This window comes from Microchirus variegatus (genome assembly GCF_963457635.1).
Source record: "Microchirus variegatus genome assembly, chromosome: 7".
In the NCBI taxonomy this organism is placed as follows: domain Eukaryota; kingdom Metazoa; phylum Chordata; class Actinopteri; order Pleuronectiformes; family Soleidae; genus Microchirus; species Microchirus variegatus.
The window spans coordinates 7,681,426-7,707,608 of record NC_139808.1 but is presented as its reverse complement, the minus strand read 5'-3'; the positions used below and the strand labels follow the sequence as shown (position 1 = coordinate 7,707,608).

General features: G+C 39.7%; 1 protein-coding gene across 1 annotated transcript in view; it reads right to left on the bottom strand.

Annotated features, from left to right (window-relative positions):
* The window catches only part of LOC310930075 (A-type voltage-gated potassium channel KCND3-like), a gene marked incomplete at both ends in the record, with an annotated part of 90,753 nt that extends 64,951 nt beyond the window's left edge, over nt 1-25,802 (bottom strand). Inside the window, one exon of the mRNA XM_083892969.1 lies at nt 24,700-25,802. Within this exon, the coding sequence (XP_083749095.1) occupies nt 24,700-25,802 (1,103 nt within the window). The remainder of the gene's footprint in view (nt 1-24,699) is intronic.
* Nucleotides 25,803-26,183: the final 381 nt, after the last annotated feature.

The window sequence follows — 26,183 nt, the reverse complement described above, 5'->3', positions numbered from 1 at the left end:
CTGTGGCCTTGAGTGTTTATGAGAGTGCCTCCGTTTTTTTTCTGTGCAAGTTTTACCTCACGTAAATTCTGTCTCCGTAAACTGCACACATTAACGGTGTCCAGCCGATGAAGCCTTACTACTTTGGTGATGCTGCGACTTTTCCTAAAATATTAAAATGAATTTCTCGATGACTCTTGGACGACCTTCAACTGGACTCTGAGTTTGGCGCAATTGCCACCATGTTTAAGAGGATATATGCAAAGTAGGCACAACAGCAACCTTCAGCAAGCTGTAGCAACATAGACTGAAACAGAAATGATTGGTCAACGTGAACATCATCTCTGCAAAGTTCGACTTTGACCAAGTGAAGCAGAACAAAATTAGAGAGGTTTTAGTACAGAAAGTACAGACGAGGTCTCATTTGTTTTTTCATGTATAATGGACTTCACTTTTATATCACTATTATTGTTCAATAAAAACAGTTAAAGGCTTTGTTTCAAAGCTCCTGCAGAATTATATGTATTTTCCATTCCATAAACGACCACAAGATGGCTCGATGTGTCTCTCTTTGTTGGCCAGCATCTCAGCGAGGGACGGTTCTATATGAATGATTGACACCTCTGTGTCTTCCTTACAGCCAATAGAAGGACTCTGCCATCTCCAAATGTTGATTGACAGCTTTGGTAGCCAATGAGAAGCAGCAGAACGCCTTAGGGTAATGCTTCCCCAAGGTTGGTTACGTTGGCCAGAGACACCGGGAATGTTTTGAGTGTAACACAGGAAGTCCGACTGACTAGAGAGCGCTTTGTTTTCACTGAAAAATCTATTTTTCACGGATAAACATCAAAGGTAAGAGCTTGTTTAACGTTGTAGTTCGGAGAACCAATTTCGTTTGCCTTTTTCTTTGGCTTTTATCGCTGCAATGCTTTGACGTCGACTGCTTTGATGTATACCGTCAGAAACAGCAGTTTCTCAACTTTCATTTGACTGTGTGTTGGATAAAGTTTCAAAGCATTGTTCAAAGCAGAGTGGGTTAACGCAGTGGTTCCGTACGAGGTTTGATATGTAATACGTTATGTACTTGTTATTTGGGCTGTGTTTGTCACATTTAAATTAGGCTTGTTTACTAATACAAAGAATCTCTCAGTGTCCCCCAATTGGGATATTCGGGGTTAAGTTAAAATAAAAGATGAGTCAGCCAGTATTTAGTGACTGAGCTGTTTTTTATACTTTCTTGGCAATCATTTTATCGCACTTTCCACTTTTTCGACCAGCAATTATATTATATATTATTACTTACTCAAAAATAATCATCCTCCCTTAAAAACAGGAGAGATATCCTCTCATCCCATTTGTCTTAGATGTTATCTGTTCCGTCTGTGTGTTATTTAACAAACATAACACACCAGACGTTACAGATGGCATGACAACTGAGGCACACTTTGTGAGCTACCAGATCTTCTTTATCCATATACATAAATTATAACTTGTGTTCATTATTGGCACAACTTCCGCTAAAGTGAGAATACTCAACTCGACTTTATTTATTTTATACGTTTAGGCAGTAGTCTGGGTACAAATCAGGTATAAATTGAAAAATAATAATAAGCTTGTCACGTATATATCCAATGAAACCCCCCCCCCCCCAAAAAAAAAAATGCAGTATATGCAATATACATATATACATATATATATATAAAATGCAATATATAATGAATCATGAATTTAACTCGACAACACTATGAAGACAAAAAAGCCAGAAGATCTAGAAATAAAATTATTATCACAAAAATTTACCAAGGGTCTGATCTGTGCCATAGTCCATATAACAGCATGTAAAGGAACCTTTAGCGGTGCATTTTGAATGGGAATCAAGTGAATGGAAAGAAAGTTGCTTGATAACCTTGCATTTTTTACTTTTTTTAAAATTATTATTTCAAAGAAGTGCAGTGAGCCTGAGGTAACAAAATGTCTACTTCATCATAAATGTTAACGCAACAGCATTTGCACTTGAGGAGAGCTCAGGTTGAGTTGCCTTGCCTCTGTATCAGGGCTGGGCAGATGAACAAAGCAGGCTGCAGCATTAGCACATGCGAAACAGTCTAAAACGATCCAGACAGTGGCAGAATTATTCCTCGCTGTCACTCAGAAGAGCTCAGCATCTTCATTTAAAAAAAAATAAATAAAAAAAATAATGGATAGTTTTCATACTGTATGAGCGAGTGACATCTGCCAGAGACCGAAGTTATTACTTGTCAGTTAACTTCAGCCCCGCATCTTTTCCCTCCAGTCGTAAATTATTAAAACAGAAGATGCAAAAAAAAAGAGATGAGCTTTCCCGAGGCTGCGGCCGCAAGAAATCAATATTGGCAATCAGTGTTAGATGTGAGGCGACAGCTGTATAGTAGAATAATCTGCGCACTCTCTCCCCAAGCATTTCATATAAAACTGACAAACTGCTTTTTTTCCCATCGCGCAGAATACCTTTACGGCATTACAGTATATGGGTTTGTTGGTTCACGTGCAGCAGGGGAGTGATGTGTGCACGCTTTGTATTCCACTGACATGGATGTGAGTTACAGGAAAAAAGTGGTGTAAAAGAAGCAAATCGAGTGTATTACATGCAATGATGCCAATAATGGCGTCCTGAAACAAGGAAGATAAGATAATACTTTATTAGTCCCACAATGGGGACATTTATGGTATCACAGCAGCAAAGATAGTAAAGGTAATAAATAAGAAACATGCATTTCTACATCTGTGAATGTACAATATAGAAAATATCGACTATTAAGCTTATGAAAAATAGAATAGACTATACAGTACATCTATCTATCTATCTATCTATCTATCTATCTATCTATCTATCTATCTATCTATCTATCTATCTATCTATCTATCTATCTATATAGCAAGTTGTGTCAGCATATCTCGCTGACCGTTAGTCAGATCGCCCTGAGACTTTGGATATGGGTTGAGCATGGCCCAAGGGTGTGCATCCTTGATTTTGAACTTTCTTGGAGGAATTTAAATTTTCGCTGATTTATCACGCTACACCAGTTAGGCAGCGGCTCATCAGCAGCAGCTGCGCTGTCTGAAGCAGGGGAGGTGGGAGTGAAGACGCTGTCCTCACGGTAGGTGAGACATTTTTACACGGTTTCACTGCAGAACATGGTGTTCACCAATACGCGAGCACATATTTATTTTGCATTAGCATGCTACCGTTTTGTGGCTTACTTGGCGAACCTGGCTAACGTAATACAAACACTGTGCAGACCTCATTAGGCACAACGCAAATGTTTTCATTTTCGATTAGCATTAGCGTAGCTAGATGTTGTGACTGTCAGCCACGCCAGCCTTTACCTGCCTTATCATGCATTACCATAACTGAAAAATCTTCTTCAGCTCCCACTATAGGAATACATACTTCCTACGGGCACTGCTCCAAAACATTAAAGAACCAGGATATATAAAAAAAATGGGCTTAGTATTTACAGTGTAAAGAATTTATCTTTGTTTTTTTCTCGTTGTATAGTCAGTGACGAATGACCCTGTGACATCACCCATGCCTTCACTAAACTCTAGTTCTTTGCTGTCAGATCTCATTTTAAGGCACAGCTGTGCAGGTTTGACAAAAAAGTATACTGATGTTCACATGATGCAAGTTCTGTTTGAGAGACAAGTGGCGAGTAGGTTAACTCAAAAATCTCGCTTTTCACTTCTTTTATGACCCGGTGTCACGTCTATTCTCACTGCTTCAGTTTTGGAGGTGAGCGCACAGAAAAGAAGCCATGTATTTCAAGTGTTATGTGACTCCGTGAGGTGTAAAAAAAAAGAGATAAAGCCTGAAGTTACTCCAAACGTGATGGGAAGACAGAGAGAAGTGCTGAAGACAACAGAGACATAATCTCTTTGAAGGATGCGATAAAAGCCAGGCTGTGAGATGTATAATTCTGTGGAAAAATCATGGGCAGTGTCAAAAGCAGTTCAGCTGAGAACAAGAAGAGCGCGTTCTAAAATGCACTGTTTACTTTACGAGAACAAGCTCGTTCCCTGATGTCATTAAAGATATGTAAGAATAACATTATTAAAAAAATGGTATTTTGTGATAAGTTTCAACTTCATTTGAAATTCAAGCTGTCCTCACATCAGTTTGCATTAGTGGCACAAATAGGATTGTAATAGTTTTTCTTCTAATTGAGATTCATTACTGGTATTTTTACAGTTTTACAAAGACAGAGCATCTAATAGATGCTGAGTCATAACATTGTACATGGATGACAAAGGGAAACACACACATTGTTTGTCCGTATCATTATGGAGATGCGTGTGCGTGGATGAGCAAATGAGTTTCTAGGTTTGTAAGAGCCTGTAATCATTCCATTAAACTTGCTAATATGAAACTCATCTGTACATGTCTGAATAATCAGGTTTCTGAGGTGTTCAGCCACCGCTTGTGCTTCCTCTCTGGGTTTCTACTTCAGCTATGTGACGCGAGTACATCTTTCTTAAATGTTATTTTGACACGTGGAACTCGACTCGAGAGAAATCACGACTGAGAAGAGAAACACTATTTGTTAACTGTGTTTTCTGCTGCTGTGGGTGAACTTTACACAGGAGTTCACATTTGTTCAGGAGAACCGCTGTTTACGTAACTGGACCGGGTTTTTTTCAGAGATCTCGCTGAGCCCCGAGATTACAATAAAACACAGCGTTCTCAGCAGTGGCTGAACTGTTTGTTTAGAACCTTCAGGGCTTCATAAACAAGGTAATGATACGCAGATGCACACTAAAAAACAGCGTTAATTGGAACTTCCGGTCTAGGTCCGCTTTAATAAAAGGGGATGACAATGCTGTTGTTTCATCTTTTTCCAGGAGACTAAACACCTTGTCTAATTTAACTTCTCGTGACTGCAGGCATTCCATGTAGCTTTAACCCTCTAGTGACCACTGTTAACGTCCGTGTAGATAATCGTTCAGTCAAGTCATCGCCATCCACAACACAGTCGATCGGTAGCAGCTGGACACCAGAAAAACCCTAAGAACTAAAGACGTCTCTTTGATGAAACAAAACTTCGAGCCCAGATGCTACTGAATCAAAGTGTTCTGGATTCTGGTTCATCACGATACACGTTTTTGCAGCCAATTACAAATAAATCAGTGTCATAAGATGTTGTATTTTTTTATTGTCAGCTTCTCATATTGGAATGAATGTGCTGCACAGTCGTGATCATACTTCTGCTCACAGAGGAACCAATCTGCCAGCCAAAGCTGCTGGGTTTTTTTTTTTTAATGGAGGGAGCCTTTTTGAAGTCCAAAGTTGATATGACACTCACTTGGTCAATTTATTCCTTCAGCTGACTTGTCATTATCTCCGGTTGACCGCTCACTTATTTTTAATGGCTTTGAAAATAGGTTCTCTTAATTTCGTTTCTTCCCAAATGCATCTCGACATACCAAGTAGCAGACACTCACACAGACACACACACACACACTGTTTATTGACAAAGAAAAAAGAAAAAAAAACAGTTGCTGTGGTTGTATGGCAACAGAAGAGACAGTGGGACAGCTAAAAACGCACGAGAACAGCTGTCACTGAATAGTATTTTTAGAAAAGCACTGAGGCTGAATCTTATTGACAGGCTTGACAGTTCAATGGAACTGTGTAACAATGCTGTTCAGATGCACAGATACTGCCTCCGTTTCCTTTCTTCTGAATTTCTGTGACGTCTTCTCACTTATTAGCTAAGGATTTGGCATTAATAAACAAGTTCAACCCCAAATGAGAAATGAAGGTGGTTCACTGCGTGCCGGGTGGAAAATGCAGCACCTGGTTCTTCTGCGACGACGTGCTATTTGGGCTGATTGGTGTTCTGTGCTTGGACAGAACACCAATCAGGTGTGCTGACTGTCCATGGGAGAGTCAGTTCCACACTTTTAGCATTACTGCTTGGCTGATATTATAATACCTAGATCAGGCGTGTCCAAAATCACAATGTTGTACGGCCTGCAGCTCCTATTTTATAATGTATTATTCATGGCCGACCTGTGATAGACAAATTATATTATGTTATTATGTTATTTGACTCCACTTGTGAAAGAAAAGGCAGATTTTTGTTCCATATATTTTACTCATATGTGGCTTCGATTTGGTTACATTGCCATTTAAAAATGATAAACGTGACAATGAAAGTAAAAAAAATTATAAAACAGCGTTTGCATGTAACGTTTACTGTTAGAAAAAGGTTGAGGGACCATTGGCCCCCAGGAATCTTCACGTTATGAAATCTGGCCCTCGTTAAAAAAAAAAAAAAAGTCTGGACACCCCTGACGTAGATGTATGTAATAAAGTTGCAATTCAATTGATAAGTCTGATTATAAGAGGAATTAAATGCCTATGATCACCATATCCCATACTGACAAGGTATTTGGATTGTTTTCTAATATTTCCAGACATAAAGGAAGGCAACATTTATTGACCCATAAGCTTCATTCAGTCAGACAGAAAATATTACATTTTATAATAAAATATATTTTTTCAAAACAGGAAGCAAGACACAGGCAACATCATAAGACCCTGCTGAGGAAGACCACAGGAAGTGATCGCAACATGTCAAGGTATTCATAAAACCTACTGAACAAAACTTAAGCTCAGTGTCAAAAATATAAATATATTTTATTTTTTTCCCAAAGTATGAATGGCTTCAGGGAAATGAGATGAGATGTAGCATTTGGAAAAGTGATCATTTGCAGGCTCTAGCAGGCACATTTACCATCATATATAACATGTATCCATGTGTAGGACTGTGGAGCCAATAATAGAACTTTTTGCGGACTTTCGGTTTTCGGATACCGTTGCGTTACGGACAAAGCGGAATTCCAGGAATTTAGCGCATTGTGACGTCCCAATGAGCGCGGAAGTCAACATCGCGTGTTTCATCTCCTGTACTTAGACTGAGGAGGACCACAAAAACATGAGGGAGTCTTTTGTCATACTTTAGGTCCCAAATATAAGGATTTAAATGATTAAAAAGTTGATTATGCATTATATGTCCCCTTCAATGCAAGTTGCAAAAAATGCCGACTCAAACAATGTAATGTGCAATAGTGAGAGGTTCATCGTAAAAAAAACAGACGAGAGCTCAAATCCCAGGAAAACCAGAGCGGCTTGCTTATAGTATGGTTGCTGTAATCATTTAGCGATTGAGAGACTCTGCATTCAGTGCGCAAAACTCCCCAATTCACTGATCACATATTAAATTTACAGCACAAGTAATTGGCCATTTCCTGGACCTCTCGTGCGTGACATAAAGGCTGGAAAAGCTGTGCCAGTTAAACACAAAATGCTCCGTCAAACCGTGGCAGTTATCAATGATTCATGTCATCGCAGCCGGAGTGTGAATAACACTCTGGTTGTTGTGCTGCTCACTAATACTGATGCTGGTTAAAAGTGAAGCTACTCTAGATTATAGCAAATGTTTATCATACACCACAGACCAATATCTAGACTTGTCATGAAGCAAAGAGCAGGATACATACAGGATTATATAGTAAATATAAATGTGGTCACCTGTTGTGGCAGTCTGGGGCTTTTTGTTCACCTTATTTTTAAACAACTTCAAGGCTTAAAACCCACCTACCCTGGAGATAATTAGTGCATCACACAAAGGCACGAGAGCGGGAAGTCAAGAAACCTTTATGGTAAATGAGATGCAGTGATGAAAACAAACTCACAGTCTTACAGAGTCAAATGAAGTTCACGCGGAGAGGCGGCAACTTGTTTTTCCTACTCAGTTTTACGACGCCATCGCCAGAATGCCAAACATAATCGCAGTAGTGAGGGAAGTAACTGCATGCGCTCATACGAGAATAACAAGCTTCCGGGATTGTTTCTTATCCTGTGAGGACACAGCGAGGTCAGCGTAGCCTTGAGATGTCACGAGTAATTGGCATCCAGAGCTTGTTGATTCACTTCAATAGACGCGCGTCAAAGTTGACGTGGTCAAGAATGGAGCTGCGATCTCTTTCCGACGTAGGATATTGATTCTGAAAGGAGCCTGTCACGGAGGTCCTGTGTCTGGCAGAATTGTAATCTTTGAAACACTCGTGGTGCTTTGTTTTTCTTGCTATTGCCACACTGTTTTTCTGCACTGACAGCAACGTATGAACATGGAGTGATTTGTTTACTGGAATAGAGCTGCAACTAACGATTACTTTCGTAATCGAGTAATCTGTCGATTATTGTCTCGATGAATTTGGTCCATAAAATGTCAGAAAATGTTGATCAGTGTTTGTCAAACATGGAAATGATGATGTTCTCGAATGTCTTGTTTTGTCCGCAATATTTATATATATAACATGTAGCCACTGGAGAGATAAATCCTCTGAAGCTGGAAGTTTGTGTAGAACTCTGTGCTGCACTGTGGAGCCAAGAATAGAACTTTTGGCGGACTTCCGGTTTTCGGAAGTAAAATGTCAGAAAATGTCGATCAGTGTTTGTCAAACCTGGAAATGAGGATGTTCTCGAATGTCTTGTTTTGTCCACAAACCAAAGTGATTCAGTTTTAATGATTTCTTTGTTATGTGGAGCAAAGAAACAAAGAAAATATTCACATTTAAGAAGCTGAAACAAACAAAAATCTTGTTTTAATAACGAAAAAAGATTCAAACCGATGATCAAAATAGTTGACGATTAATTTAGTAATCAATTAATAATCGATTAATCGTTTCAGCTCTATACTGACATTAATTTCTAACTCAGAATGTGCGTTTACTTGATCATGGGAATAGGGATACACCACTTTTTTTCCAGATCGAGTAAAAACTCAAGCACTTGCATTTTACTACTTGCTGATACTGAATACAGATATATAAATATGCCACTTCAGTACCAATAAACACACATTTACGATGCATGAGAGAAATTAGGATTACTCAAAGTAAATAAGAGTCTGAAAGAGTCTGTTATAAAATACTTTTCAGCGGCGGCGCCTCAGGGCGTGCTGGAGAGGATGTGTGTGTGGGTATGAATACTAATTCCAACACTTAAGTTTTGGACCGATAGTTAATATTGGTATCGGTGTTGGTGTGTGATGGATTGAATTGTCTTGTTTTTATGTTTAAAATGCAATTTTTAATACTTGTAGTGTTAACCGTAGTTGTAATTACCTGATGGCAACAGTAGGGGGAGCGTAGAGCTGTTGAGCAAACCTTACGCTGCACGTGACGTCACTTCGTTCTCTCAGTTACTGAGACCCATGATCTGAGGAAAGGGTGTGTCCGTGCGTCCTTCACTCATTTACTCCCCTTTTCAGGTATGAGTCCCTCATAATAAGAGCTGTTGTTTACTACAGTGTTATTTCAACGTGTAGACGTTATCAGGAGACTATTTGTAACGCAGTGTGTCTGCGTGTTGTGATGTAATCAAGTTAATTACCTGACGACGAGTCAACGAGCCACATGAGCTAACGTGTTGCGATGCTAGCTGCACTGCACTCGTTTATGCTACTCCGTAGCTGTGGGAAACTGTTTACTGTTGTTGTATGTAATGTTAGGCCGTTGTGTATTCAACATACTGATGGATGATGGATGATGGATTTACTGAGTGAGTTGGAGTGTTAACATTGTAAGGTTTAAAGCTGCTGTATTTAATTTTTAATAAATTTGTATGCATTATTTCATTTCAAATGAGTCACTTACATTTACTGAGCTTTACTATGCTTTATCTTGCCATTCAGAGTTGAAATGAGTAATGTTAATAATAAATATGTAATGCTCAGTGTAATGTAAAGTAATTCGTTACTACTTATGTAAATTGTAATGAGATTACTTTACTAGTTACTGGATTTGAAAAGTAACTTCACTACTTATTACTTTACTTTCCCCTTTCTCAATTTACCGTGTTGATATATGGACAAACATCACTTAGCCTGCCCACATAGTGTTCATTGTATAATGTATACATAATGGCATGTAAAACCATATGATCCAACGCAGACTGGATAATTTCTCTATGCGCAGTTATATCCCCACATCCATATATTATGACGCACACATAATGATTTTTACGACGATGATCGAGTACAGTCGCGATGAAATACAGGGGATCACAGTAGATCTTAGTAAAACGTGTTGACAGATTCTCAAGAGCGCACTTTTCATTGTTTTCACTCCGTGGTCTCAATATTTGTGTAGAAATGCTTTAGCGCTGTAATCAAGGGAATAACAGATGAGCTGATCTCTTTAGATAACTGCTCAAAGAGTTCGCGGGGAGTTCATAATCTGCGCTGTTTGCAGCCAAGTTTTGCTTTTGCGCAAAGAGACTTTCCAGTGTACTCGCATGTTGTTGGAATCGTTTTACTGGTGTTCCAAACTGATGTTGGACAGACTCTATAAGCGGGTATATACAGGCGCGTGCTTGCTACAGTTTTTGTGTGCATCATCACAACATTGTTTTGGGGGAAACGTGAGGAAAATATAGGGTGTCTCTACGTCCTGCCTAAAAGTAGGGCATCTAATTTCTTATAATTTTCAGTACAGGGCATCCCCAGGACGCTACCCAAAAAAGTAATATCGTTACTGTTATCCGTTAATTTGTAACTCGTTACCCCCAACACTGGTTATGTTGATGCACATTTTCGCTGGTAATATTATAATCAACAGAATCTACTGGCGCTTGTTTATGTTTGGAGTCATGTTGAATATGGGAAATGGTACATATTGTGATATTGTACTGACATGTTGTTGTTGTATTGATTATTATTTCAGTTATTAACACCCATGATCTGAGGAAAGTGTGTGTCAGTGGATCCTTTACTCATTACTCCCCTTTTCAGGGCTTTTACAGGTGTATCCCTTGATGGGAGACATCAACCACTCACAGGGCAGTTTAGAGACAGATGGCAATTAAGGCAAATAAAAAAATATATATCATATAAATATCAGCTGAGCCTTTCAGAGACAAGGAGATTGTCTCGTGACATCTGTTGTTTATGAAGCAAGTACATCCCAAGACACAGAAGCTCCTTTCCAAACACTAGTATTTTGTAACGTGGGGATGGAAATCAACGACTAATTATGTTTCTTGTGATTCTGCCCACGACAGGTTTAGCCAACACAGGTAAAATACTGGTAAACAAGTTTGTTGACAAGTACACAAATCGGCTACCAGTGTCTTAGTTTCATTCTGATAATATTGCAGTTTTCACAGCACAGCAGTTATGTTGTACTGCCACTGGCGACTGCTGTTTTTAGAGCAGTGAAAAGGTGATTTGAAAGTGTAGCTGGATTACGTGGACGGTGCTGTTACTACTTAGAATTGCAACAATTTTTTTTTTTTTACATTTGTAGTTAATTGTTCTGTCTGCGATTTCATACAAAATAAAACCGCCCCCCCCCCGCAGTATAATTTCCAATGGACCAAGGTGAAATAAAACAGAGTTATGTGTTAACCTTACCCTGTTATGTACTGACACGAGCACATTCTCTATAGAAGCTGCACTTCAATCAAGCCGCTGGTTTACAGTCGTATTAATCTCCCCTGTCACGTTGAGCAGAAAATCGGAGCGACACATCTGTTTCATTTCCACTCTCCGCTACTTTTTTTTTTTCACTTTTCACTGCCTCTTGTGTTGTATATCAGTGGCACTGTTCGCTCCATGCTCGGGGCTCACTTATATAAAATAAATCTACTACTGAGTTCCAATCATTCACTTTTGACTCCTTATAATTGTATTTGGGCCAAATTGGATGAGCATATAGCACTGATCCCAGCTTGTCTGTTTTCCTTTCATCAAACCACAAAAAGATTCATAGTCTCACAACATCTGATCATGATCATTTCAAAAACACTGTTTTATTTCTGCAGGGCACTGCATAATTAATACTAATAATTATCATCAGTAGAGAGTTGGTTACATAAACAACCACAGTGCACTTTCTACCACATGTCTGCCTCCCCCCTGTGACTGTTTGTGAATATGCGTCTCTATTAGGGCAGAGTCACACATTATTGATTGCTTCCACTGTCCGGTCTGAAAGAGCTCAGTGTGGTTAATGGATCTCATAACTCAGTTCATGAATGAAAGGCAGCAGCATCATCCCTTTCAATTCATAATCCCAGGGCACAAGAAAAAAAACACTTGATTCAAATAAACTTAAGAAAACCCTACATTTGACAACATCTGCTGAAAAAACTGGCAGATGAGATTGCCAGTTTTAGATAGAACTACTGCTGATGTTATGGTAAATGTTGTTTATTTTTTCACATTCTACCGTATAAATAACACTTGTTTTCATTGAAAGTAACAATGTTTTGCCATATATTTTCGTGAAAATACTGTATAGGTAAAGGATTTTACCTTTGGGTATTTTTACGTATTAACACAATGGTTAATAGGTTTAACAGTAATAAAACATATGTTTTTACAAAGAAAAACAGCAAAAGATACAGTTTTGGCTCTTGAAATATTACGGTATTTTTACGTAATTAACACAATGGTTAATAAGTTTAACAGTAATGTATTTTTTTTACAAAAATCGCCCTGCAAAAGACATAGTTTTAGCTCTTATAAATATTAAGGGATATTTTCATAGTTACTACAGTGCAAGAAGATTTAACAGTACATTAATGTAATTTTTACAGGAAGAAATATGCAAAAATTACTGTTTTGGAAAATATATATATATTTACGGTACTTCACTGTTACAAAAACTGTTTACGATCTTTTCTGTCATGGTTTGACAATTTTTTTTTACAGTGTGTAGCTGCATATAAATTGATATTTAAAAGGGAGACACGATATCCTAGAGCTGCATTTGAAAACGGTGTTATTTACTATGTCAGGTGGGCATATGCACCCGCAGGCTGAAGCGTGTATACAGTATAGTAACACTTGGTTGTTATGACACCGGCGTCACCTTTTCTCTGTTTTATGCAGTTTATTTGTGACGATGACGATGTCGTGCCACTACAGTTCCCCCTATATCTATATTCTTCACCTTGTGATGAAGGTTATTAGTACAATTTTCTTTACCTTTTCTCTGAGCCAAACACTTGAAAGCTGCATAGTGAGATAAGGGCGAGGTATCTAAAAATAACCGTCTCATTCGAGGTATAAAGCATGTCAAGATTCTCATTTGTGTCCCGATAGAAACATCTAGAGACAGCATGTCGGAAAGTGTACTAGACAGTGTCACGTCTTCTCTCTTCCTCGCTGCCTTTGATATACACTAACTTTTTTGATTTCCTTTGATCCTTCTTCCTTAAACTTGCCTGTCTTCCTTTCTTTTTCTACCTTTTATTACCTGCCCCTTCTCATTTGTGTCCCGTGTCACACTGCTGACTTGTTTTTACACAGTCAAATTAAAAACTCTCCGCTCATCTTCCACACATTTGTCCTTCTTGACTTACTCTTCACCTCCGTTTCACATCATCTCCAAACATTTCCCCTCACTGTGTTTGACTGCAGCCTGCCAAATTTAATCACATACACATTTAATCACATGCCAGCACTTATATCTTCTCTGTGCTCCCTGAGTTGCAGAACTACGTTACTGCTTTCTCTCAGGTCGAGTGCCTACGGTGAACAGAGGATGCTTGGGAAACCTGTCACAGGCAATTTGAATTAACCGTAAAGCAGGGAAACAAGAGCAATTTATGACTTTACATTGCTGAAGACAACAGCCTTCGAAATGCTACTCAAAGGGGAGTTTATGAGGTAGTTTTTGTTTCTCTAACATAATTGCCATCGCACGCAGCAGATCTTTCTCTTATGATCTAAGGTAAAAGCAGAAAACATACTTTAAAAGTAGTATAATGGGGTAGTTATACAGCTAAGTGCACATTCCACTGTCTGAATGCTGCTGTGTGTTTTGTTAGGTTCATACTATGTGACCTGAAAAATTGAAAAATAGTGATTATACGTCACTGACAAAAGGAGAATCCTCAACAATGAATGTTTGAAAAGACAGAGAGAGAGAGGGATGAAAGAGAGAGAGTGAAGTGACAGAGCAAACCAAGAGTGAAGAGCTTGGCCTTTTCAAACTGAATCACTCTAAGTCAGGGGTCACCAACGTGGTGCCCGCGGGCACCTGGTAGCCCGCGGGCAGCCAATACGGTGCCCGCGGGCTCACTCCACTTCACCTCACTTGCATGTATCCGTATGATCGCTCAGTAAAATATCTTTGATATTGTTTATAAAAACTGGTTATCGTTAGGAGTAAGCACTGGAATGAATGTGTATGCAGTTGAATGCATAATATTAATCATTTAAATGGTAAACAAAAAAAAAATGTTAATGTGGTAGCCCTCCATATTATTCTTTACCCTTAAGGTAGCTCTCTGTCTCAAAAAGGTTGGTGACCCCTGCTCTAAGTTATTATTATACTTGTGGTGTGAAACATCAGCTGTTTTATCTGAGGAAAAATTTAACAAAATATGCACAATCGTACAATTTCACAGGTACGATTACTTAAATTTGAGCACCCACCAATAAACAACTTTTATTTGCCTCACTTTGACTTTGAACAAAGTGCAACCTTAAATACTATTGCCACATTTTACCTTCCCCTCCAAAAGTGAGCGAGGCCAATTCCTTTATTTTTGCAGCAACAGATGAATACTAATGAGGCAAGATTCAACTTAGATTTGCAGGTTTGTGCGTCAACAACTTAAGAAGATAACCTTGTTTGTAATGGAACTTTTAGGTGAGCAAACGTACAAGAGCAGATAGACTTGAATTAGATTTCAATGAATAGCAGTTAAAATGAACTGTGTTGTGCATTGTGTTGGTTCTTTTGGTGTTTTTTTTCAAATTACTTGCAGTGTTTCCCACAGACCAGCCTGCAATTTGTGGCGGTGGAGAGCGAGCGCAACCCTGTTTTAGTTTACATGACAATCTGACAATGGATCATACACTCTTAAGCCGGATTTCCACTGGACGCGGAACGGCCGCGGAATGGCTTCGGCGCGGTTCTGCCCAGCGTCAATCCCCACCGGGCGTGTACCAGCGGTATTCACGGAAGATCGCACGATAATCTCGACCTGGCAGCACTGGTCACGACGTAATGTTGATTGTAAAGTTGTGACAGGCTATATGAGCTGCGTATTGTGTTTTATTTTGAAAGGGGGGCGGAAATGTTTTACTTTGATTCTGTGTCGCTTTTCCTGTCTGGTGCGAACTGCTCTTTTGCAATTTAAGAGGTTCAGCAGCGGCAACGTAAAAAATAGAACTGCTACCTATCGATAGCGCTGCGGCGCGGCGAGCTGCTTCTGGGACGCTGCTGAGACCCTCCCCAGTGGAAATCCAGGGTTAGAAATACGGGTTCCAAGGGCTGAGGTTCTACCTTGAACCATTTGCTTCTGAAAAACCCTTTCCAGAAGAAAGGGTTTTTCAAGGGTTCTTGGTAATACTAATTGTTCCAGTAAGAACCATTTTGATCCAGAGAACCATTTAAAACCCCTATCCTGAATAAAGGGTTTTAAAAGGGCTCTTGGTGGAACCCTCCAAAAGGACTCATTTCCACCATCTTAATGCCATGTAGCAGATGCCATTAAATACCACTGCTTACTTTAATTAAAAGTAAAGTAATGTCAAACAGTCAAATTATCCTTGTAAATGTCACTGTTTTTGGATCTGTGTAGCTTCCTTCATCAAGCACAATTTGCAGCCAAAACAGGCAGATGTTTTAGACAGAGGTCTGCAGCACCAGCCAGCACTTAATAGCAGTGTCTTAAAGTTACTTAAATATTTTGAGCAGAGGCTCATTTGGCAGCCAACGAGACAGATTTTCTCTTCCGACGAGAACAAGATCTAAAAGAATGCAAGTTGGCTCGAAACAGAACAGCTGTAGCATGATAGCTTACTTGATGCTACTGCTTGGAAACATATTTTGTCTTGTGTGTGTGTGTGTGTGTGCTTACACGATCTCAATGTCAACTGTCAATGAGCAGCTTCATGCACTGTCCTAAACAAACAAGAAGACAATCATTACTGCCTTATATCACCGCACCTGTCAATCGTGAGGACTGGTTGTTCTCTGGCGGTGAACAAAACTGCTTGTCAAACCATGTCAGAGACAAAAAGACTGACACTGGATCCAAATTACCACACTAGGCGAGGCATGGTGAAAACTGTCAGGTCATAACAGAGTGGCGAGTGACAGGATAAATGTTTATAAATGGGGGACAATGGTGCACATTTTGAGACATTCTCTTCTGAAGGACGTCCATTGTGGTGCATTCATGGAAATACAAGTTTAAAACCCTGTGGCTTGTCAATGTGACGGCAAATTTAACGGTCAGATCTGTGATTGGTATACATATTGTCTACCTTTTGTAGTGCTGCTGCTCAACCGTGAAAGATGGACTGATGGGTCTGATGCTGTTGAGATGCAGGAGGACTTTCAAAAGAAACAGCAAGTGCAGCACTGAACATTTAGTGCTTTAAAACCAGATGTCAGCAAATGAACATGTATGTACAACCATTTACCATTTACATGTTTCACTGGAATAACCCGGAATAAAAAAAGTGGAATAGCAACACAAACAAAAAGGTCTTTAAACATTCTAGACTCCATTGTCCTTTACAAGCTATTCTTAAACTAGTTTAGGTGTTAAATGAGCCGAAGCTAAATTCAATGCCTCAGTTATCATAAGAAAGGTGTCTATAAAATATCCTTCTGTTGGTAAATTGGCTCCGAGAGCATCTCTGCTCAGTAAAAGCAGGAATATTTCTAATTTCATATAAGCAGCATTCATTTTGACCCCACGGGTTCAGCTCAAAAAAGCCCATTAAGTCTCAAACTGCTATAGCAAACCACCACAGTGTGTAACCTCGGATGATTTGTGTGGAAAAAAAAAAAAACCTTCCCACTTACAAACTATGCAGAATCCTGGTTCTCTTTCAGCTCGACACAGAGATCCTGAATTATATATAAATGTATTCTTTATTTAACCAGGTAAGAAAAATCTCTTTGAGATTAAAATCTCTTTTTTTCAAGAGAGACCCAGCATACTATTCAACCAGCACTAAGGTATAGACATGCCAAAATGTTGGATGAATAGATTCTAGCTTAGTAGCTCACAAGCTAACTAGCAAGAAAGATAGATTCTAGCTTAGTAGCTTGCAAGCTAACTACCATACTAGATAGATAGATAGATAGATAGATAGATAGATAGATAGATAGATAGATAGATAGATAGATAGATAGATAGATAGATAGATAGATAGATAGATAAGCTAACTAGCAATAAAGATAGATTCTAGCTTGGTAGCTTGCAAGCTAACTAGATAGATAGATAGATAGATAGATAGATAGATAGATAGATAGATAGATAGATAGATAGATAGATAGATAGATAGATAGATAAGCTAACTAGCAATAAAGATAGATTCTAGCTTGGTAGCTTGCAAGCTAACTAGCTAGATAGATAGATAGATAGATAGATAGATAGATAGATAGATAGATAGATAGATAGATAGATAGATAGATAGATAGATAGATAGAACTTTTCAAATCTAATCACATTTCTCAAACAATCCACCATCCAATCATAGCTCTTGCACAAAAGAGCGTTTTCAAATCAGCTAAGAATCAGTCCTGCCCGTTGTCGGCTGAAGCTGAAGCAACAGTTGGCCAACGAAAGTTTCATTTTCTAACTCCTTTCTTTCGTGTTTAAGTCAAACCAGCAGCGCATTGTTTCCGTGAACCTGTGGTCACGAATCCTCTGACCCCACACTTCCTGCCTTTGGCCCCTAGGCCCAGTCCACTTTGTCTAACAGAAATGTTGAGCAGCCACAGAGGGAAGTGAGCTAAAAGTCTCTCTGAACAAAGTCACTGATTATATATAGCCTCTGATTAAGGCAGGGACGGGAACATGACCTACATACATAACAACATTTTCTCTCACTTTCTGATACAGAACAAGCCACCGTCCAGGACCGGGGACTCTACAACTGGGAGCACCACTCTAATTATAAAACCAGAGTCAGATTTTGATGCACACCTCATTAATATTTCTCTCATTATTGGGTTAATGTTTTACAGACGTGGGAGACCTGGGAGAGACGTGGCGTGCCACTGAACCATCCAGCGCACCTGTCGCACAGGTAAAAATGGCTGCTTTCATCCACCGTGCCTGCGCAGTGTATCAGCTTATATTTGAAACGGATAATTCCCTTTCACATACAGGGCCTGTGTTCTCAAAATAGCTGTTCCCCTAGGAAACTCATGGGGGATGTGGGGAAGAGTAGGCGAGAGAAAGCTAGTTAGGGCGAGAAAGCAAGAGGGGTTTCTCCTTCTCATCAATCTTTGAATCTTGTCCCACTGAAGCCAATGACCGTGTATCCGGCACAGTACCAGCAGCCACGGGGAGCAAACCTCGCTGAGATTCAATCCAGATCCTTTTATCAGCCATCTGAGGTTGATTTAACACCTATGTTCCTGGACAGTGAAAGCAGCTGATTATTCCGCCAGCCAGTCTCTTTTCCCCCCCTCATCTCCCTCAGCTCCAGCCCATTACCCAGGACTGCTGCGCTGTCTGGGCTCACACAGACACAGAGCGGATGCAGAGAGGCAGATCATAATGGTAAGACAAGATCAAAGAAAATGGTGTGTGTGTGTGCTTGTATTTATATCTCTGTTAGGTCCAAAAAACATCTTTGCAAGGACATTTTGGTAAGGCCTCATAACTTTAAAGGGCTTTTTCAACGTTAAGAACTGGTTTTAGGGTTAGGGTTACAGTTGGGTTTAGGTTAAGGGTTAGGGAATGCATTATGTTTATGATGTGTCCTCGCTAAGACATAAAAACAAGCTTGTGTGTGCGTGCATATGAAAAGGATGCAAAGATATGAAAACCTTACTGAACCATAACATCACAGTAAAGTCCATGTATTTATTGCCATATTGTAATAGAAACATATCTCTGATTTGCTAATGAAGTCCACGTGCGTCAAGTTCAAACTTGACCCTTTCAAATTCAAAATATATAGCCTATAAGTGCTAGTAAGTAGTTATCAAGTTGTCCAACAGAGGGCAATGTGAGCACAGCATGGCCTGCTTCTGTGCCACCTCTGCTCATCAGAAGAAGAATCCAGTGACAACGTTCTGCTCTTAAATCAAAAACTTAAATGTCCTCCCAAGCAAAGAATCACAACACTTAAGTTTTTAGGAAAAAAAAAAGGAATGAGAAGTTTTTCTGATTCTACACCATAAATGACGTAAAGTAACAAACAAATCTGTGGACTCAGCTAGCTTAGCTGTTGAGCTAACAGGTTTAGCTTCACAACAAAGTGCGTATTTACCCAGCAAACATAAATCATTTATGACAAATGAACTTTAAGTGCAAATACTGAAATGTTAAGCCTGTATGCTGACTGTTGACACCTAATTCTTACCCATAAAATGTCACAATATTGCTATTTTTTACTGTATATTACCTAGCTACTTGGGCCGATGAAACAAAAATAACACATCATTTTGGCGCATAAGATTTTCTTAAAATCAATCGTACATATTTCACAGCAATTTAAAACTTAATTACAAAACTGAAAATAAATTAAAACATTTCATTAATATATATCAGATGAGCTTTCACGGCCCACCTGCAGTATCGTCAGCCAACAATTAATATTTAAACTTTGTTTTCCACTGTGGTTATCTAGTTTCTGACTGCATATTTTAGCACACTGCCTCTGTTTAAAGTATGATTTAGGTTTGGTCTAATATCTGCTATGACTGGGGTTACACTTTCAAAACACAGCATAATGTCTTCTAGTGTTTTGTATTATGCAAGTATATATTTGTAGAAAGAGATTTGATTTGCATAGGAAATGAATATAGAACATTATTGTGTGGCGAGCCAGAGAGTATTTCAATGTCTTGTTTACCATCTGATGATGAAGGCTTGCAGCTTTTTTTCAAATGGAAATAAAAAACTGACATTCAGTTGAAACTGGAGAGGGCCAGTTGTTTTATGTCAGTTAAATTGGAATAGTCATTACACAAAGCCACCCACACACACACACAAACGCACACATGCACAGTCCAGCCTGCACATAGTGAAGTGAAGTGTGACTAGTTTTTAAAAAACTGACTAGAAAAGCTCAGTTTGATATGATACATGTAAGATACAGATATATATCTTGTTTAATCTTCAGTAGTTTTGACAGATATTAACATTATTCACCCTGGTTACTTCACCACCTACGCAACAGACATTGTACCTGAGTCTATTTCTGTATGTTTTTCTTTTTACATATACATTTTTGGCTCATCAGTTTAAAAAAAATAAAAAAATAAAAAAAAACTTAAATAAATGACATTACAGAACGATTCTGTCTGATTAAAACCTACCATGTAATAACACGTTATACATGTTTTAGACGGACACAATTTAGAAATTCTTAATGGATATAATACAAATTTAGGTACATCATACAGTTTTTGATGAACAAAAACACAATTGTATCCCTTGAAAATTAGTTTTTTATTGAAAAAATACTGAAAAAAAAAAAAAATGATGGTTGGAGCCTTGAACCATGTATCAGTTGATAGTTCTTTTGATTACAAATGATTGTCCTGATCACTATTATTGCGTTGGATATACTAGCTGCACACAAACTCATTGCTAAAGGTTTCGCCATTTAAATAAAGCTTTCACCTTGACATTTTCATCCTTTTGTACGTGTGGTACGAAAGGTTCTCGAATAAAAAACACACAAGCACTGCAGTGCAGGTAAGGTCCGCCAGCTTTTTCAACGCTGGCTCAATAGAAAGAACAGATCTATTCTGGTGCAAAGATCCACGTCTGAATTTTAATGTGACTTCAGCCTCCTGATATATGAAAAAAGACAAAAGTCTGACCTGAACCTATAACAGTTTATGTTTTGGAAATAAGATAATATGGTGTTTGGCACAGAGCCAGTTCTTGAGTTGGAATGCTCTTGTAATTGCAGATGTGAGGTAGGTTCAGTGTGAATTTTGAATGTTAATGGTTCTTTGTCTCTGTCGATCATATAGGAGGGCTGGTGATTTATCTACCTGACCTTTTGCCCAGTGTCAGCTACGCCTGGCTCCTGCTCCACCTGTGACCATCTAAGGATAAGTGCTATCGTTATAGGATGGATGGTTGTGAATTAACCTGAGGACTGAAGGGCTCAGGTCACTCCTCAACAAACGTTGTAATGTAACGAGGTACAAATACTTTGTTACTGTACTGAAGTACAACATTCACATATCTGAACTTTACTTTATTTGTATTTTTAAAGCAACATTGACTTTTACTCCACTACATTTCCCCTAGCTATCTTTGTTACTCGTGACTACTAAATAAAATAAGAAGAAGAAGAAGAAATGGTAGTGGTCTGTATTTTCTAGTCTTCAGCTGTTTTACACTACATTTCTGTCATTCAGCCATTCACACATCTTTCATAACCATTCACACGCTGTGTCTTGTTTGTCAGCAAGGGTCTTGCTCAAGGACACATAATAGACTTGCAGAGCCAGGAATTGAACCCACAACCTTCCAGTTGAAAGACCATTGGGCTTACTCCTCACCTCATTTTATATCAGAAAAGTACATTGTGATACTTAAGTACAGTAAATATCATATACTTTAGGACTTTGACTGATGTAATATTATGAAAAAAGGTGACTTCGACTTCTACCAAAGTCATTTTCTGGTAAGAAACTGTCAACAAGTAAACTAGACACTAAAACACTAGAACTAGACAAAGGTCAAGTTTACACATAATATTGTTTCAAATGATATTTTATTCAGCATTGTTTTGACATTTAGATTCTCATTTAAAGCTATAAAGGCCAGCTTTACATTTTCTCTCATTCTATCCCAAAGTTCATTATATAATTATGGATTTTAGCTCTGGTTGGTAATTTAAATCAATAACAACTTTGGGAGACTCGGTGATAAAGATACAGTCAATACAGTGAAAAAGACGGGGCTTTAAGAAACCAATAACAGAGTGAGTTATTTGTTGCTGTAATTGCTCCTTCTGTCAATAACAAGATCACTTCCTAAAGCAATGTCAGGGCAAGTGATGGAGCACAAAATAGACTTTCTGCTCTTTTACATTCAGCTGGATAAATATGAAGGCTCATCAGTCTGAGTTAGACAAATAAAATGTTATCTCCTTGAGTCTTTTTGATACAAAACCCCCCCGTCTTTGTGAATCGACTAACTGGATTCCCTTGGCGGTGGGAAAACAGCGAGGGAGATTTATCAACTGAAAACGTCTAATTGACACCCGCAAAAACCTTCATATGAGATCCAGATAAACTCATATTCAGATCGCAATGATGAAATGTTTATCATTCAGGTGTAAAACAAAACATTTCATTTATATAAATGTCTCACGTGAGTTGTAGGACTCGTATTATACCCTATTTCTCCAAGTTAACCTGGTTCCCTGGTGTCCTAATGAACATGTCTGTGACATACTTTGGTCAAAATACCATGATGAAGCACCACAGCAGTTCAAGCACCCTGCCAAAACAGCCCTGTTCAGAACGCTTTTGAGTGATGAGACACAGGAAACTACGTCAGCATTCACTGAGGCTACTGGGAGCTAACAGCAGTTAGCATTTGGAAAAGCCATCATTTGCCGACTCTAGCCGGCACATTGTCGTCATATATAAAATGTATCCACTGGACACGTAAATCCTCTGAGGCTGGAAGTTTGTGTAGAACTCTGTGCTGCACTGTGCAGCCAAGAATAGAGCACTTTGCGGACTTCCGCTATTGCGGACTTCCGCTATTGCGGATATACTATTGCCCTCGCCTGCACTCTCACGTTTTTTAGGGACAAAGAGGAGCTCCGCGAGACAACAATGCCAGGAATTTGCACATTGTGACGTCACAATGAGTGCAGAAGTCAACATTGTGTGTTTTATCTCCTGTGGACCACAAAAACATGACTGAGTCATCTTTTGTCACACTTTGCCTACTCATAGGGCCTCCAGAGTCCCAAATATAAGTATTAACATGATTAAAAGTTTGATTTTGCATAATATTCTCTCTTTAAAACAATGCAAACCATATCCTTTCATTTGCCATTTAAGCAACTCGCCACATGTTGTGATATATTGTCATTATATCATGGATAAGGGGCATTGTTTGGCCCAACATGAGTGACCAGGTGCTGTATGCAGAGAAAGTAAATGACTCTTTTACTGTGATATATGGAAATAGTATCATGCGTAACAACCAATTACATTGCTGGATTGTAGCTGTCTGGTTACAACACAACATTACCTCCTCAGGGAGTCTGAGTAAAAAGTAAGTTTTAAGAACCATTCTTCCACTGTACCTTCATACAGTATACTTCACTAAGTCAAACTCGGGGGGGAAGAGTTCCACGTTCATGGCACTGAAGCTAAGGGAAAGCTCGTGTGAAACATTAAAAGAAGAGGAGAATCATGATACAGGCGACAGAGGATCTCTCATGGGACATTCGCCGTGAGGCACACGGCAGTGAGATCTAGCTTTATAATGCAGTTAAATGAATTCCTCAGAAGGTATTTTTTTACAAGCAATACCAGGAACCGTGGATATTGTGCGTCAACCACTGTTCTTCTAAAGGTTCTTATAAGGAGTTGTGTCACTGAAATACACAAGGGTAGAAAGGTGAAAAATGTGTGTTGCGCGTTGGCTTTTGCAATAATGGTGATTTAGAATTAGACTTGTTGACTTATAAAAGGTAAATTGTGCAAAATTTAATCAATGAGCGAAAACAAAACACTGTCAGAAAAATATAAGTGTAGCATCTGTTGGTTCAGAATGTGACTAACAAAGCCCGTGCCATCACTGGCATCCTCTCCCCCCCTTTTTCTTTTTACTCTACATGTGCTGGTAATTACATGCCAGTTTCAGCCTACAATACAAATTTGTTTGTGTGTTTTTATTATCTAGAATAAAGTACTGCCAAACCTGTCCCTTGAGTCCACAGTTGCAATAAGCCATTTTCCACTGTTGCATTATCCCGATGACCATATGTTTAGTACTTTATTTTATTGCGTACTATTTTCTTTTCTTTTTTTTTAATGTAGCAAACAAAATCAATCGATCAACTGCGCTGGTTCATCATTTGAATGAGGATGAACATGGCAAGAAGGTTGCTGTCGCCCCCCCCCCAAGGTCACAGCCTGGCTTAGTGCCCATGTAATATCATTGATGCAGCAATTAACCTCTATTTATAAACTATTAACACACATTTTAACAAGCAGGTAATCCAGCAAGTAAGTAAGTAATCGCACACGTCCCTGGTTCACTACTTCCAATACCGAATAATTAAATTACACAAATACACACGCGCATGTGCGTGATCTATACATCTCTTTGATACTTTACAGGCGCACGTTGATGTATTATATCCATTAAAGCGCTTGTCTCTGAATATGCCAAGCTCCTAAGTAAGCCAGTGAAAAGCCACAAGTGTTTGTGGTAGACAAATGCTCCGCTGCACACCATTACTCACACTGGCACCAGTGTACTTAGTTATGTGGGCAGGCTGTCATAATGCCCATTTAAAATTCATAGTGTTTTTTTACAAATCATTATTTCTGTATGAAAATACTGTCTCGTCTATGTATCAACAGTGCAATAGAATGTTTTAGTTCTGTTACAAGTATTAATACAGGGAGGGCACGTGTGCGAGTGTGTGTGCACGCATCAGGTGTGTGTGTACATCTATTACTCACCCCAGTGTTGTCATGGTGACAATGGTGTACCAGAAAGAAGCTGGGATGCTGGTGAACTTGCTGGAGCTGGAGCCTTTCTCTGCGTAGAACATAACCGTGGCGAAGATGATGATGGCCATCGTGAGAGAGAAGAGGAGGAAGCCCAGCTCCGACGCGCAGCTCTTCAGCGTGTAGCCCAGGATGCGGAGGCCCTGCGAGTGACGCGAGAACTTGAAGATGCGGAACACTCGAAAGACGCGCAGCGTCACGAAGGCGCCGCTCACGTCCTCGTTGTTGGTCATCACCAGGCCGATGTAGTACGGCATGATGGCCATCACGTCGATGATGCTCATCACGGAGCGCATGAAACGGCAACGGTCAGGCGCGGCAAACAAGCGCATCAGGTACTCCACTGTGAATATCATGACGCAGGCAGTGTCCATGCAAAAGAAGGCCACCGTGTAGCGTTCACCGCACGGCGTATCCTTCTGGTTGAACGTGGAACCGCACGGAACCGTCTCCACCACGTTAGTGATGACCGAAACGGCAATGAAGAAACCAGTGACATAGTAGAAGACGAGCGCCATGGTGGAGGTGTGGGGGTTCTCAAACGCTCGCCACATGGTCTCTCTGAAGGTCATGTTGGGCAGCTTCATGTCCTTGTTCTCCTCCTGATCGTCCTGCAGCCGCTCCAGGTTCTCCCTCTTCCTGTCCTTGTACTCTTCATAGCAGCAGTCGCCAATGATCTCGGGGATGATGCCGAAGAAGGTGAGCTCCTCGTCGTAGGCCGAGATGCACTCGTGGCGGGGGTAGTGGAGCTTCCCTGTCCGGTAGAAGTTGAGGATGCTCCTGAAGGCGTCGGGGTCCCGGTCAAAAAAGTACTCCTTGGTTTCTTCATTGTAAAAGAAGTCCTTTTCAGAGCTGCCGAGCAGAGTGTCTGGGTAACGGTCCAGAGTGGTTCTCCAGGTCTGGAAACGACGACCGCTGACATTGAGGACGATCAGCTCGTCCTGTCTCTTGCTGTTGTCTCTCGGGGCAACAGGCATGGGGCAGTTGGCGACAGGCATCCAGCCAATGGCTGCCGCTCTGGCAAAAGGAAGCCACGCTGCTACGCCTGTTGCCATTGTGAGGCAGAGTCTTCAAAGTCTCCCTTACCTTACCGGTCTCAGTTCTCCTGAGAATGAACTGGCATCTGCGAAAGTAAATGGCAATGAGCTGAAAACAACCGACACACCAGTAAACAAGTAATGTTTGCCAATCATAGTTAATGAAGGGAGCAGCATGAAACATATTACATTTTGTGAGTTGTGAGTGAGTTTGCCCCTCAAATCGGATTTCTAGTCACTCTTCAGCTGCCTCGGGCTTAAATCTACCAGAACCATCTGGAAATGTCATCAGGTTTTTGAGGTTGTAGTTGAAATGGCAACACATATAATAAGTGTAACAGCACTAAGATACTCAGCATTTTACTGGTTGATTCAACAGTTAAGTTTACAAATGCAACT